This window comes from Salmo salar, chromosome ssa06 (genome assembly GCF_905237065.1).
Source record: "Salmo salar chromosome ssa06, Ssal_v3.1, whole genome shotgun sequence".
Taxonomy (NCBI): domain Eukaryota; kingdom Metazoa; phylum Chordata; class Actinopteri; order Salmoniformes; family Salmonidae; genus Salmo; species Salmo salar.
The window spans coordinates 18,726,874-18,739,610 of NC_059447.1; the positions used below are offsets into that span (position 1 = coordinate 18,726,874).

General features: G+C 43.1%; 2 protein-coding genes across 4 annotated transcripts in view; both read left to right on the forward strand.

Annotated features, from left to right (window-relative positions):
* Positions 1-8,145, forward strand: part of LOC106606489 (adenylate cyclase type 9) — an 86,074-nt gene extending 77,929 nt beyond the window's left edge. For all 3 annotated transcript variants that reach the window (XM_045719877.1, XM_014202716.2, XM_014202717.2), the window contains 4 exons: positions 217-376; positions 474-616; positions 984-1,007; positions 1,307-8,145. In XM_045719877.1, the coding sequence (XP_045575833.1) occupies positions 217-376; positions 474-616; positions 984-1,007; positions 1,307-2,921 (1,942 nt within the window). In that variant the 3' untranslated portion in view covers positions 2,922-8,145. The remainder of the gene's footprint in view (positions 1-216; positions 377-473; positions 617-983; positions 1,008-1,306) is intronic.
* Positions 8,146-8,562: 417 nt separating this feature from the next.
* LOC106606488 (histone lysine acetyltransferase CREBBP) overlaps positions 8,563-12,737 on the forward strand; it is an 81,626-nt gene continuing 77,451 nt past the window's right edge. The window contains 1 exon segment of the mRNA XM_045719878.1: positions 8,563-9,432. Coding sequence (XP_045575834.1) covers positions 9,345-9,432 — 88 coding nt within the window. The 5' untranslated portion in view covers positions 8,563-9,344.

Sequence of the window (12,737 nt, forward strand, 5' to 3'; positions counted from 1 at the left end):
AAGGGGGTGGGGAGAGGGAGAGGGAAATGAGGAGTGGGTTGGAACTGGGGAGGAGGGGGAGAATGGTAAAGGAAGGGAGAGAACTAAGTGGGGTGAGGTTTGAAGATGGGGAAAAGGGGAGGCCATTAGCCTGTTTTTCAATGGGGTTGGATTACTGTACACGTACTGTCTGTCAGCCAGCCCTCTCTGAGCTAACCTCCTCTCTTCCTCTCCCAGGATGGCCTTCTACCTGGACAGTGTGATGAGCTGCACTAGGACCCTGCTGAGGGCCATCTCTGGCTGGGTCCCCCGTCACTTGATAGGGGCCGTGCTGGTGTCCCTGCCCGCTGTGTCTGTCTTCTCACACGTCACCTGTGACATGCACCTCTCCATACAGGTGAGCATGTCTATTCTGTTCATTTGCCCTGGTAATTTCCTCCAGAGTTTGCTAATGCTAACTATTGTTCCTAACTGTGTCTATCGGTGTCTCCCAGTTCACCATGCTCACCTGCTGTGCAGTGATCATTGCCATCATCCAGTACTGTAACTTCTGCCAGCTGAGCTGCTGGATGCGCTCGGCCATGGCCACCGTGGTGGGACTGGTGCTGTTCGCCCTGCTCTTCAGCCCACCCTGCAGGTCAGACACGTTATAATGGATTCTATTTTTTAACACATTTATGGCCCTTTTCTGTTGGTCGGAAAGGACCTTAAAGGGGCATCTGCAGCTCAAACAATAACAACACGTGACACCCTGTCACTGTTTTGGTAAACAACTGAGGAACGGGGCTGGAGAAATGTAACCACCCTCAAATTTGTATATTATCCATTTAATCCACTACCAATGCACTCACTGAAGTTTGATAGGATATTGTATACAATATTACCACAATGTCATAATTTAGTATGACTTTTCCTTTGTGCTGACACTGTGTAATTTAATTTGTCATGGACTCGATTAATCTCATCTGACCGTGTCTCGTGTTTTTGTCTCCTCTGTCTTCCAGTTCTGCCAACAGTATGTTATTTTGGTGAGTAGAATGAAGTTATCCATACATTGTGAATGCATCATTAGTTGTATCATTGGAAGGCCATGCTGTATTCTCAGATTATAAATACATCTCTCTCACTCCACCTTTCCTTAACTCCTTCCCTCTCTTTTTCTCCATCCCTCCTTCCTTCTCTCCCTCCCTGCCTACATTACTCTCCATCTCTACCTCCCTACCTCATTCTCCAACTCTCCATCCCTCCCTTCTCTTCTTCCTTGTTTCTCCCTCCTCTCTCTTTCCCCTTCTCTCTCCATCTCTCCCTCCCTTTGTCTCTCCTCCAGGTCTGGCGACGCCACCAACAACAGTAACCGCAGCAGTGTTGTACATGATCAGTCTGAGCCCACCGCTGACCCCGTGCCCCGCCTCCAGGACCTGCTGGGCCCCGAGGTGGGAGTGGCCTTCTTCCTGCTCCTCCTGCTCGTCTGGTTCCTCAACCGCGAGTTCGAGGTCAGCTACCGCCTCCATTACCACGGCAACGTGGAGGCCGACCAGCACCGCATCAAGATCCAGAACATGAGGGACCAAGCCGATTGGTTGCTTAGGAACATCATCCCCATCCACGTGGCAGAGCAGCTCAAAGTGACTCAGAGTTACTCCAAAAACCATGGTAATGTTGGCGTGATTTTTGCCAGTATCGTTAACTTTAGCGAGTTCTACGAGGAGAGTTACGAGGGCGGCAAGGAGTGCTACCGCGTGCTCAACGAGCTCATCGGTGACTTCGACGAACTGCTTCGCGAGCCGCCCTTCAACAACATTGAGAAGATCAAGACCATCGGCGCCACGTACATGGCGGCGGCTGGGCTGAATGCGCAGCAGTGCGCCGAGGCACCGCACCCTCACGGCCACCTGCGGGCGCTGTTTGACTTCGCCCTGGAGATGATGCGCGTGGTGGACGACTTCAACAAGAACATGCTGGGCTTCAAGTTCAAGTTGCGCATCGGGTTCAACCACGGCCCTTTGACTGCAGGGGTGATCGGCACCACTAAGCTGCTCTACGACATCTGGGGCGACACTGTGAACATCGCCAGTCGCATGGACACCACGGGCGTGGAGTGCCGCGTGCAGGTGAGCGAGGAGAGCTACTGCGCCCTCAGTGCCATGGACTACAACTTTGACTACCGCGGCACAGTCAACGTCAAGGGTAAAGGTCAAATGAAGACCTTTCTGTTCCCCAAGAGTGCGGACAGCGGCGCCCCCGTGCCCCAGTACCTGCTCTCCGTCTCACCAGAGATCCGGGTGCAGGTGGACGGGAGTATCGGGCGCTCGCCAACAGATGAGCTCTCTAATATGGTGCCTAGCTCCATGGCTGGTGTCCCCAGTACCACCAGTCCCTCGCTCAGCTCTGGGGTGTCCACGGGTCTGCTGCGGCCTGAGAGGGGGGTGGTGGAGGCTGGAGATAGGCCAGACAGTCGGCAACAATACTACTGTAGCCCTACTACTACAGAGACCATCGCAGCCAGACGCTCCTCCTCATCATCCTGCCTTGGTCTAGCCTCCCTGCCTATCACTAGTCAAGCTGGAGCTACATTGAAAGTCAAAGAACCAAATCTGTCCATCACTAATAAAGGTGAAACTCCTTCAACCAACATCCAACAACCAAATCTGCCCGCCACTAGTCTAGCTGGAGCTCTTTTGATAGTCCAACAACCAAATCTGTCCATCACTAATAAAGGTGAAGCTCCTTCAACCAACATCCAACAACCAAATCTGCCCACCACTAGTCTAGCTGGAGCTCCTACAACAAATGTCCTCCAACAACCAAAACCTGTGGTGCCTGCCTCACCCCAGCTTCTCTCCCCTCAGAATGCCACAGCAACTGAGTCACGGAAGGAGGTGGAAAAAGAGAAAGAGGAGAAGGACGATGATGACATTATTGGCGAGCTAACGAAACTCTAAGACTGTTATGTCTGCGATAGCTTTTTGCATTAGCCTTCAGCCCTTTAAGCACGGCCTTTCTTGCATTCCTGCCAGTTGAAGCTTATTATGGAACAGGCATATGTGACGAGAAGGCATACAGGAGGAAACACCTAAATGGCAGACTGTAAGAAACCAGTTTCTGGTTCCTCTGTTGTCAATTCTTCTCCAGGTTCGTGCTCATTAAGGCACACCTTTGTAAATCTTTTTGCAACTGTAAGCGAAAATGAGCGTTTCTTATTGAACAAGTTGAGATACTACGTTTGTTTTCTTCCGGTTCATGCCCACTGAACACGACCGATGTATCTTGTGGGCACAGTAAGAGGGAATAAGAAGATGGGGAAAGTACGATGGGCACTATTACTGAACTTATGTTGCTATAGAAACCCAGCCTCCTATGATCTACTTGATTCTCACTAACATCTTTAGTCTTTTTTTGTTCTATGTTTGGGCTTTTTTTTTGCCTTTTGTTTTTTGATTAAGTGCCTTTAGCACAAAATAATGTGTAGACCAAGCTGATCTGGACAAGGAAAGAGGAAGAAACATAAAGGGAAAAGAAAACTGGGAAAGACTTCTACACTACAAAACTGTGAACCTTATGTACATTTTAAGGCAAAAGCTTGGTTTCTGTCAGTTTGTTATAGTTGTCTTTGGTCTGTGTAGCTATGACATTGCTTTTATTACTGTAGTTAAGGAATTTACAAGAATCGGAGCAATAAGGAATGCCACAGTGAGGAGGGAATGATGGGTTATAAAGGGAAGCAAGATGGAGTCGTCTTTTCACAGTGATTCACTTTAAATTGTCTAAGAAAAGCACAGGCCTCGCACAACGCTCTCAGACAAACCCACAACAATATCTACAACATCAGTCGGAAGGCTTGACTGTGTGCTTGTGTCTGTGCGCTACACTACAGTAATAACTGCCTTCCACGGCCTCATGTGGAGAGGTGGCTGTAAGTTGTCATTCTGCAACTGATGAAACCGTGGGAAGAAGGTCGGGAGTGTGATCAAGAAATAATGAAATCCCTCTTGCTGATGTGGTATCTTTTCTCCCGGCCCTGGTTAAAAGTAAGGACCTCTGTCTTACCAGCCTCAAGCCGTCAACTAGACCTTGGTAATAGTAATTAGGGCTGAATCCGAACTCCCACTTAAGTCTGTTTTAAGTCGAAGTCTCCCATTGACATCAATGCATGACTAAGTGAAAATGTTTAAGTTAGGACTTGACCCTAACTCTTTAACATATCATTAATTAGCTTCAACTGCACATTAGCTCTGCAAGTCTATAAAGCTAACTTTTAGCACCACAGGTTAGTTCATGTGCCATAACCTCTTCCTAGTCTTTTACAGGAATGAAATCTGTTGTTAGGCTACCGTTGTTGAGGTTTGAAGTGCACCCTTCTAGGTAGGCGTCCTAATAGGATGTTTCTATTGAACGTGCTGGTTTGCTTACAATACAGTTAACAATCTGTTAAAATTGTTACATGTGCGTCATGTACATATCATGTGGAATAGGCAAGAGCACAAACCGATCCGGGACCAGGCTAATCTTGAGTAGTCTCTTGTGACGGACCTGAGTTAAGATGTTGAGTGATCCAGTTTAACGGAATGGTAGATTGGTATATTGACCTTCAAATAGGACTTGATCTGCTATCGCCACTCTCCACTCCTGTTACTCTACCGTGCGGCTATTTAGAAATACATGCAAGGGGGAATGCACCCGATTCCTCTTGTTACAGCATTCCTGCCAAATTAGATCCTGGATAATAAGGGAAGTTTCTAACATGCGTCATGTAAGCAACATATAAAACATATAAACATGTAAAGTGTGCATGTTCAGTGCTACATATTTTCCTATTTGTTTTGTGTGTTTGTTTTGTCGAAGTTGAGATCTCGTTGTTTTCTTTTTATATATGTACTGTATGCGTTGTTTTATCAGACCCGTTCTTGGGAGAATTGAGTATGGTAAACTGTACAGTGCATATCCTCCAACTGCAAGTCTAATCATCCCTGTCACTTTCTCTCTGTTTTAGTAAAAGGGCTTAGGTGCTCGGGGGAAATAACAAAACAAGTAATGGTACTACTAGGTTTCCATCCAATTGGTGACAGATTTTCATGTGAATATTCTAAAATCTGCATAAAGAAAATGTGCGCATTTTCCCACCGTTTGGTGTTTTTCACCAAACGGACTTATTAAAAAAATATCAGTGCGTGATGACACAGTGCACACAAAATGTACTTTTTCACTTAAGGTTTCACGTACCGAATAAAAATCTAAAGTTCAGGGTGTTTCCATTGCATTTTCAACTCTACCAATAGTTTCGTTATAAAAACACTGTTAGGTAAAATAGCCTATTTGCCTACTCTGTTCTTGGTACATGCGCTCTAGCCAACAGCTCACAGATACATTGCAAATAGGCTAGTCTACATAATAAGATGATTATGGATAAGAGCGAGAAAATGTGTATTTTTCAAATGGCAGTCAAGCATCGATCAACATGTCACCAGAATCAGACCCTCGATATTTATTGAAAAGGAGCATCAAGATCACTGTGCACTTTCATCACCCTGTGAAGTTCATCATAAGTTAGGCCTATTTCATCTGTAGCCTAATAAACTGCTTATAATCGCGTGACTCAAGGTTTACTTCGATATGATTATTATATGAATATTTACCTTTAAAGGCGTTTCCACTGCCATTTCTCGCATAATTAATAAAAAAAATTACCAACACAGAAAGATCCCACCCCGTCGAACAAACAAATTATCTTTTGGCATTTATAAAATTGTACCGAAACTTCCTGTTTCCATCACAGATGTTGTGATTTATTTGTAAAATTCTACAGTATGACTTCACTCACACAAAAACTGGGGATGGAAACGTCTTATATTATTTGTGACCTCAGACATACTTTGAAACCTCAAAGGTACAATATCAAAGCATTCTGAATTAGGAATATAACTTGGGAAGTAAATGTTCATAGTAAAAGACTCCAAAGCAACATGTTTTAATTTAGTAAAAATGGAGATACTCAGGATATCCCAGCAAGTGCATCTTTCAACTTTCAGCACTTAAGTTTGTCTTTTGTAGTGCCATCATTTGTTTTACTACAGGTTCCTTGTGTGTACTGCAAGAGTTTGCTAGTAGTGCCTTTTCAGTCATAGGAAAATCCTCTCTAAATCAACTCTGATATCATTTAATTAAGATTGCCACGTTTTGTTTCTCAAACCTCCTTGAATACACATTTTTTTTGCTATTTTACATGTGTACATATTTTTCTCATCCAAGTTCTTTTAACTTTTTATATGAATTTGACATGTGCCTTTTCTACTACATAACCTGCTGAGCAATTGTTTCCAACATTTAGTATCATTGATATGAGTGTGAAACTCAATATTGCAGTTCATTGTCACTTTTTGGTACACAGCTGCCACTTATTTGTTCTGATGTGGATTTAAAAACAGGGAATAACAAAAATGTAGTTTTGTTTTGTTTGACTGCATATTGTTGTACTGTGTAGAATTGCTTGAATGGGGTTAGGCCCATTTTAAGTGCATTAATCTACAAACGGGATTGTTTTCAAATTGTCAAATGTATTCTTGACGATTATGAGCGTGCAACCCTTGTTGTAACCGACCCAAATTCCACTGATTACAATAAAGGGACATATTGGAAACAATCAGTTTAAATAATAAACTTCATACAGTGTTATGTTGCTAAATGTCCCAAGGAAGGGGAAACTGCACAATTGAGGTCTGGACACATGAAAGGAAGATAAAACCCAGATATTAGCTACAGCTTATCTTATTGCTTTTGAGAAACTCTGCTTATCAACCTATGGATTCCTGGTGTTTTATCGTGTTGATGCTGGATAAGTAGCGTTCTTTCGAAAGCGAAGGGAAATAAATTGTTGAATTTAAGGCTAACTCTTATAGAGGTATTGGAGCTCAAATCTTATTCCCAATTCAGTCCGAACCGTACTGTGATGATGGCTCTATTTTCATTTCACACTGCAAGTGTGTTGAATGTGTTACCGGACCAGCTCAGTACAGCTCTGTTGGGCTCAGTAGTGTGAAAAAGGTTATTGGGTTCCCTACTTCAAAAAAAGCTTAGTACAAACAACTTGCCTTCACTGCAAAAAGGACTTCATGGATTGACAAGGGGATTGAAACATTGTGAACTAACAGAATGGGACTAGTTTTGATGCCAAATAGACATGTGATTGATTTGATGTATGTTTGGCCTTATTTCCCCCTCTTTAATTTGCTCTGACTTGTCGTGCACATTGATGACGGGTTGTTTCTATACTCACTAGTACTATATGTATGCAGTATGTATACATTTTGCACAAAGCACTCACTCTGTATGTACATATGCATTTTATATTTTGTATTATTTATACAGGTGCCATTGTTGAAGGGTTGAGGAATACATGGAAGGTTAGATACACGTTCTAACGTGTATCTAACGTGTATCTATTACAATTATGTCCAAATGTCATGTTTGCCTGCATGTATAGTATGTGTAACTGTATGATTGTGGGAGAGGGATGCTCTAAACCCAGTAGGCATAGGATTGTGTGCTGCCTGAACTTGTCCACTTCTTTCCACCTCAGTATGTCAGTCAATTTACATTTTAGTAATTTAGCAGACACACTGTTCCAGAGCAACTTACAGTAGTGAGTGCATACATTTTTTCCGTACTGGTCCCCCGTGGGAATCGAACACACAGCTTGGCATTGCAAGCATCATGCTCTACCAATTGAGCCACATGGGACACTGACAAGGACCTATAAGGACTTTTTCCTGCCACCATTACTTCTATATAGGTCTAGGTGACAGATCTCTCCTTCCTAAGGGATCCCATGGTATTCCCCCATGAGTAGCCTGGTCGGTTTCAGATTGGTTTGTGCTGTTGGCAGCTCCTATGGTCAATGTAACAGCAAACAATGAACATAGGAGCTGACGAGACGGTGCAAACAGATCTGGTACCAGGCTACATCGTCAACACCCTGCAAGGTAAAATCACACTGCTAGATATCTGTTAAAGTTTTCAGACCCTGTTTCATATAAGCCTACTGTACAGTTGTGGCTGGTAGATCTTTGGCCTCCCTCCCACTGTATTTTATATAGCCTATAGCGCGCTGCATTTTTGGAGGGGTCTGCAAATGAAGGTAAAAAAAAAAAGAATAAAGTGATTCTTTTCTGATATTTGTTTGGATGGTTCTGTTTGCATTGCTTGATATTTATCCATTATTACAACTTTTAATGATGCATTTACAATTGACATGTAAACTTCTGTTGCTTGGCTCCTTAAATTGATACAAATGTAGCTGACTAGATGGATGGACAAGGGTGAAGTGCCCCACAATGGTCTTATGAGGGTTGGTGACTTGGTGATGCATAATACACAATGTATATGGGGGGCTGCACAATAACTGCTCACTTGTACATTGTTCTGTAACACTTTAGGTTAGAAAGTGCTTTGACAGCTACTTAATTTTTTGGGTTATTCCACCCCTAGAGGCTTGTTGATGTACGTCCACATGACGCACGGCAGGGCATAGGTTTGCGTAGGGCGTGATTGCACAGCCCCTCCCCCCCACAGTCTAGCTAGAAAGAAAAAAACTTTTTGTATCGGAGGAATCAACAGCCGCCATCTTGACGCGGCTCAGAATCAGGATTTCGGGAGAGCCTTATTTTTTAGACCGAAACGAGCCATTTAGACCGTGCTCAAACGGCTTTATTCTGCAGAAAATCGAAGTCTTTATTCCTTCGAAGATAATTATTGAGAAAAAACGAGGATTGGATCAGTTTTTGTCGTCTAGAGAGCCCCTCGTATATTTGATTTCCCCTTCAGAGAGCGCCGCTTCTTCATATCTCCTTTCCGAGACGATGTATTTATCGAGAGACAGTATCGAGAAAAATACATCGGTGCATACAAAATATTTTTGGAAATTTCTTGTCTTTATTGGAGGCGAAAATTAAATTTAAGGCTGTTCATTTGGACCGGGAAAAGGCGCTTATTTAAAGATGCCTATCTAGGGATTTATGGAGAAAGGGACTTGAATCCCCACTATATACTTTTTTTGCTACTATTTTAATTTATTTTTCGTGAACTGAAATATTTTTGGGCCATAATTATTAACGATAATTATGTGGGTGTTGGGTGTTGGATTATCATGGGGTGATTGTCAGCGGCGAAGCGTGGCGCTGTTGCCTTTATTTTGAAACGTTCTACTCGGCTGACTAGTGCAAGCATTTTTCTATCTTGCCAGCTAGTTGGTTAAATACCCCTATACGTGGGGTGTGAGTAAGAAAGAAGATTGTTGCCATACAAAAAATCTATCTGGAAGGAGTCGAATTTCATTTTGCATCATTATTTAGTGATCATTCTTACCGATCACAATGGCTGACAATTTGCTGGACGTCGGACCTCCCAACGCAAAGCGACCGAAACTCAATTCACCTGCTCTTTCATCGTCAGATGGTCCAGGTAAGCACCAAGTAGGGCCTATTTTTGTCGTCAGTCTATTGAAAAAATAAATGTATGTTAACAATGCATGAGTTATTTTAGTGATAATGAAAACTCTACTTTTATGTTTTGTCTGGTGTTGACTGCGTTCGCTCGTGCACAATGTTCCTCACTTGGAACTTTCATATGTCAGCTCTCGAGCTTTGCAGTCTAGTTGCGTTGTATTAAATTGTCACACCCGACTGTCACTGAATATACAGTCACCCGTCTCTAGTAGCCAATCCTCCGCTGCTCTCTTCTCGACTTGCCCATATGCCTTGGTAGTAAAGTCAGCCTACTGGCGGTGTTGGTATTGCACCATGTGCTGATGTGTCTGTCACTCCTTCTCCGTTTACTAGCTACGCCTCTGAAAACTTGTCACCCCTATGTTCCGGATAATGTCATTGAGTTGGAGCAGCGGTCCGAACGCAGACGAGACTTGTGATATAGCCGCCGCGTCTGTTCAAAAGAAAAGTGCAACCTGTTGAATTTGGTTCATTTCAACACTCATAGACACTTGTTAACCTACCGGCATAGGACTATTGTATGAATACAGTCAACAGAAGTGTCAACATGAACTTGAAGGTAAGTTATATAAATGTTCATACAGAGTGAAACCTATAGGAATTTCTTAGACGCTGCCCTTGAATAGTGAAGTTTATGGACAGGTCTCCTGTGCTCATAAACCTAGCCTCCCAGACAATAACAAAAGTCTACCACAGTGCTGCCTTGCTTGGTCTTTATCAGAGAGAGAAGAACATGAAGCCTAAACCTAACCTCAGGGTCTACCACCACACTGTACCCACCCAAACACTCAGGAAACAGCAGAGGGTGCACCCCCCCCTATCCACATCGATGGGACCGCATTGGAGAAGGTGGAAAGCTTCATGTTCCTTGGCGTACACATCACTGACAAACTGAAATGGACTACCCACACAGACAGTGTGGTGAAGAAGGCACAACCGAGCCTCTTCAACCTCACCAGGCTGAAGAAATTTGGCTTGGCACCTAAAACCCTCAAACTTTTACAGATGCACAGTTGAGAGCATACTGTCGGGCTGCATCACCACCTGGTACAGCAACTGCACCGCCCGCAACCGCACGGCTCTCCAGAAGGTGGTGCGATCTGCACAACGCATCACCGGGGGCAAACTACCTGCCCTCCAGGACACCTACAGCAGCCGATGTCACAGGATGGCCAAAAAGATCATTAAGGACAACAACCACCCGAGCCACTGTCTGTTCACCCCGCTATTATCCAGAAGGCGAGGTCAGTACAGGTGCATCAAAGCTGTTTTTCAGTGTCTCGGTCCCAGCTATCTCAAGGCCATCAGACTGTTAAACAGCAATCGCTAGCACATTAGAGGCTGCTGCCTATAGACATAGACTAGAAATTACTGGCCACTTTAAGAAATGGAACACTGGTCACTTAGGTAAACATCAATCTGGCATTACTCATCTCATATGTATATACTGTATTCTATACTATTCTACTGTATTTTAGTCCATGCTGCTCTGACATCGCTCATCCATATGGATATATTCTTAATTCCATTCCTTACTTAGATTTGTCTATTGGATATATGTTGGTAAATTATATTTCTTGTTAGATGTTACTGCACTCTCAGAGCTGGAAGCACAAGCATTTCGCTACACCCACAATAACATCTGCTAAACGTGTATGTGACCAATAAAATTTGATTTGAACCTGCACAACTTCCACTGGCTCCTGGCCTCATCGCTAGCCGCAGCCAGCCAACATATCGTTTAACATGGGTATTTAACAACCAGTCATATTTTATGCTTAACATTGTATGACGTTGCTGTGGCAGCTGCACCACTCCCTGCCTCCACGCACAAGAGCTAAGCGATTAGTGCTTTTTAATGTCGGGTTCGGTTCAATTATTTAAACTTTTTGGGGTTTCCATTATTTCTTTGACTATGCATTGTGGGTTATATGCTGTAATACAAAATCTAACAATTAGGGCAGTCCCTAACAAAATCTTTGACAATAGTCATCTGTTCTTTCGACCAATCGATTGAAATGATAAAACATCCTATGTGTTTTAATCAAATCCATGATATGCACTGAGCTTGTCTTATGATTTAAGCGCACTGTTTGATGAAATAATTAAGACACACAAATGACTAGAGTCCGACCGCAATTGATTTGATTCTGCCAGGCCGGGCTCAGACTTGCTGCTCTGTTAAAGAAAAATGACAGTGAGTGACTGAGACTAGCACCGGCTGTTTCTCTCCTCCCTGCTGCAGCGACCACCACAGAACATTAGCAGGGTTTATTCCGCTGTCCGTGTTGCTGAAGCTGCAACATAATTACAGCCATTTCTGACTGAAAAGTTCTGTTACCGAAATCCCTAATTTGTTTAAGAAAAACATTCCCTCAACCCTTGCTCTCTTTACAAGACACATTTTATGCATCGCATGCACTTGACCAATAGGGCCTGACCTATAGCATATCATTATCACATCAATGAATTGGTTATAACAAACTCTGAACACCGTAACTCAATTGAGAGCAAAATGGATGCTGAGGACATGACAAACTCAAAACGGGGGAATGTTGGCTGGTTACTTGGGAGGAAAACGGGAAGTCAGATTTGTGGAATAAATGTGACTAGTTGTGGAAAATACTGGAGATAAAGAAAAATAAGGTAAGGAGCAAGCGCTGTGCATATTGTGTGTGCCGAACAGGTGCTGTTAGATTACAATATCATTTTTCTGACTATTTGGAACAATGTAAATAACACCAAATAAATGATAAGCGTACCAGAGTCTGTAACGGGTAGTTTTCTTTGGAAAGCCTTAATTACAGCAAAGACTAAAAACAGTCGGATTCATTCGTGAATGCAATTTCCGAAATGAAAGTTTATTTATCGTTTACGCTAATTATTCAAGGTTTGATGTATTTTATTTTAAAACTAAAATGCTTGATTGCATTTCAAATCATGAAGGACTTGATTGCTGTGTGATAACATGAACGAATCAATGATTGATGCAGTTGCCTATAAGTATTGAAATATATGCCTAAGTAAGTTACGGTATAAGACTAAACAGGATGTGCTCTAACATGCTGACCACACCACTCGTGCCGCATACATGTTATTCAATCATTGCACCCACACTGCTCGTGCTCCTCAGCGAGCATATGCGTGGCCAGACACTAAAATAGAAATAGGTTGTATTTGTGAAGCTCAACGCGCTGCGAGTCTGACCTCTCAAATCTCCTCATTGGTTTTTAGAAGCATATACCCACGTGCCATCTCATT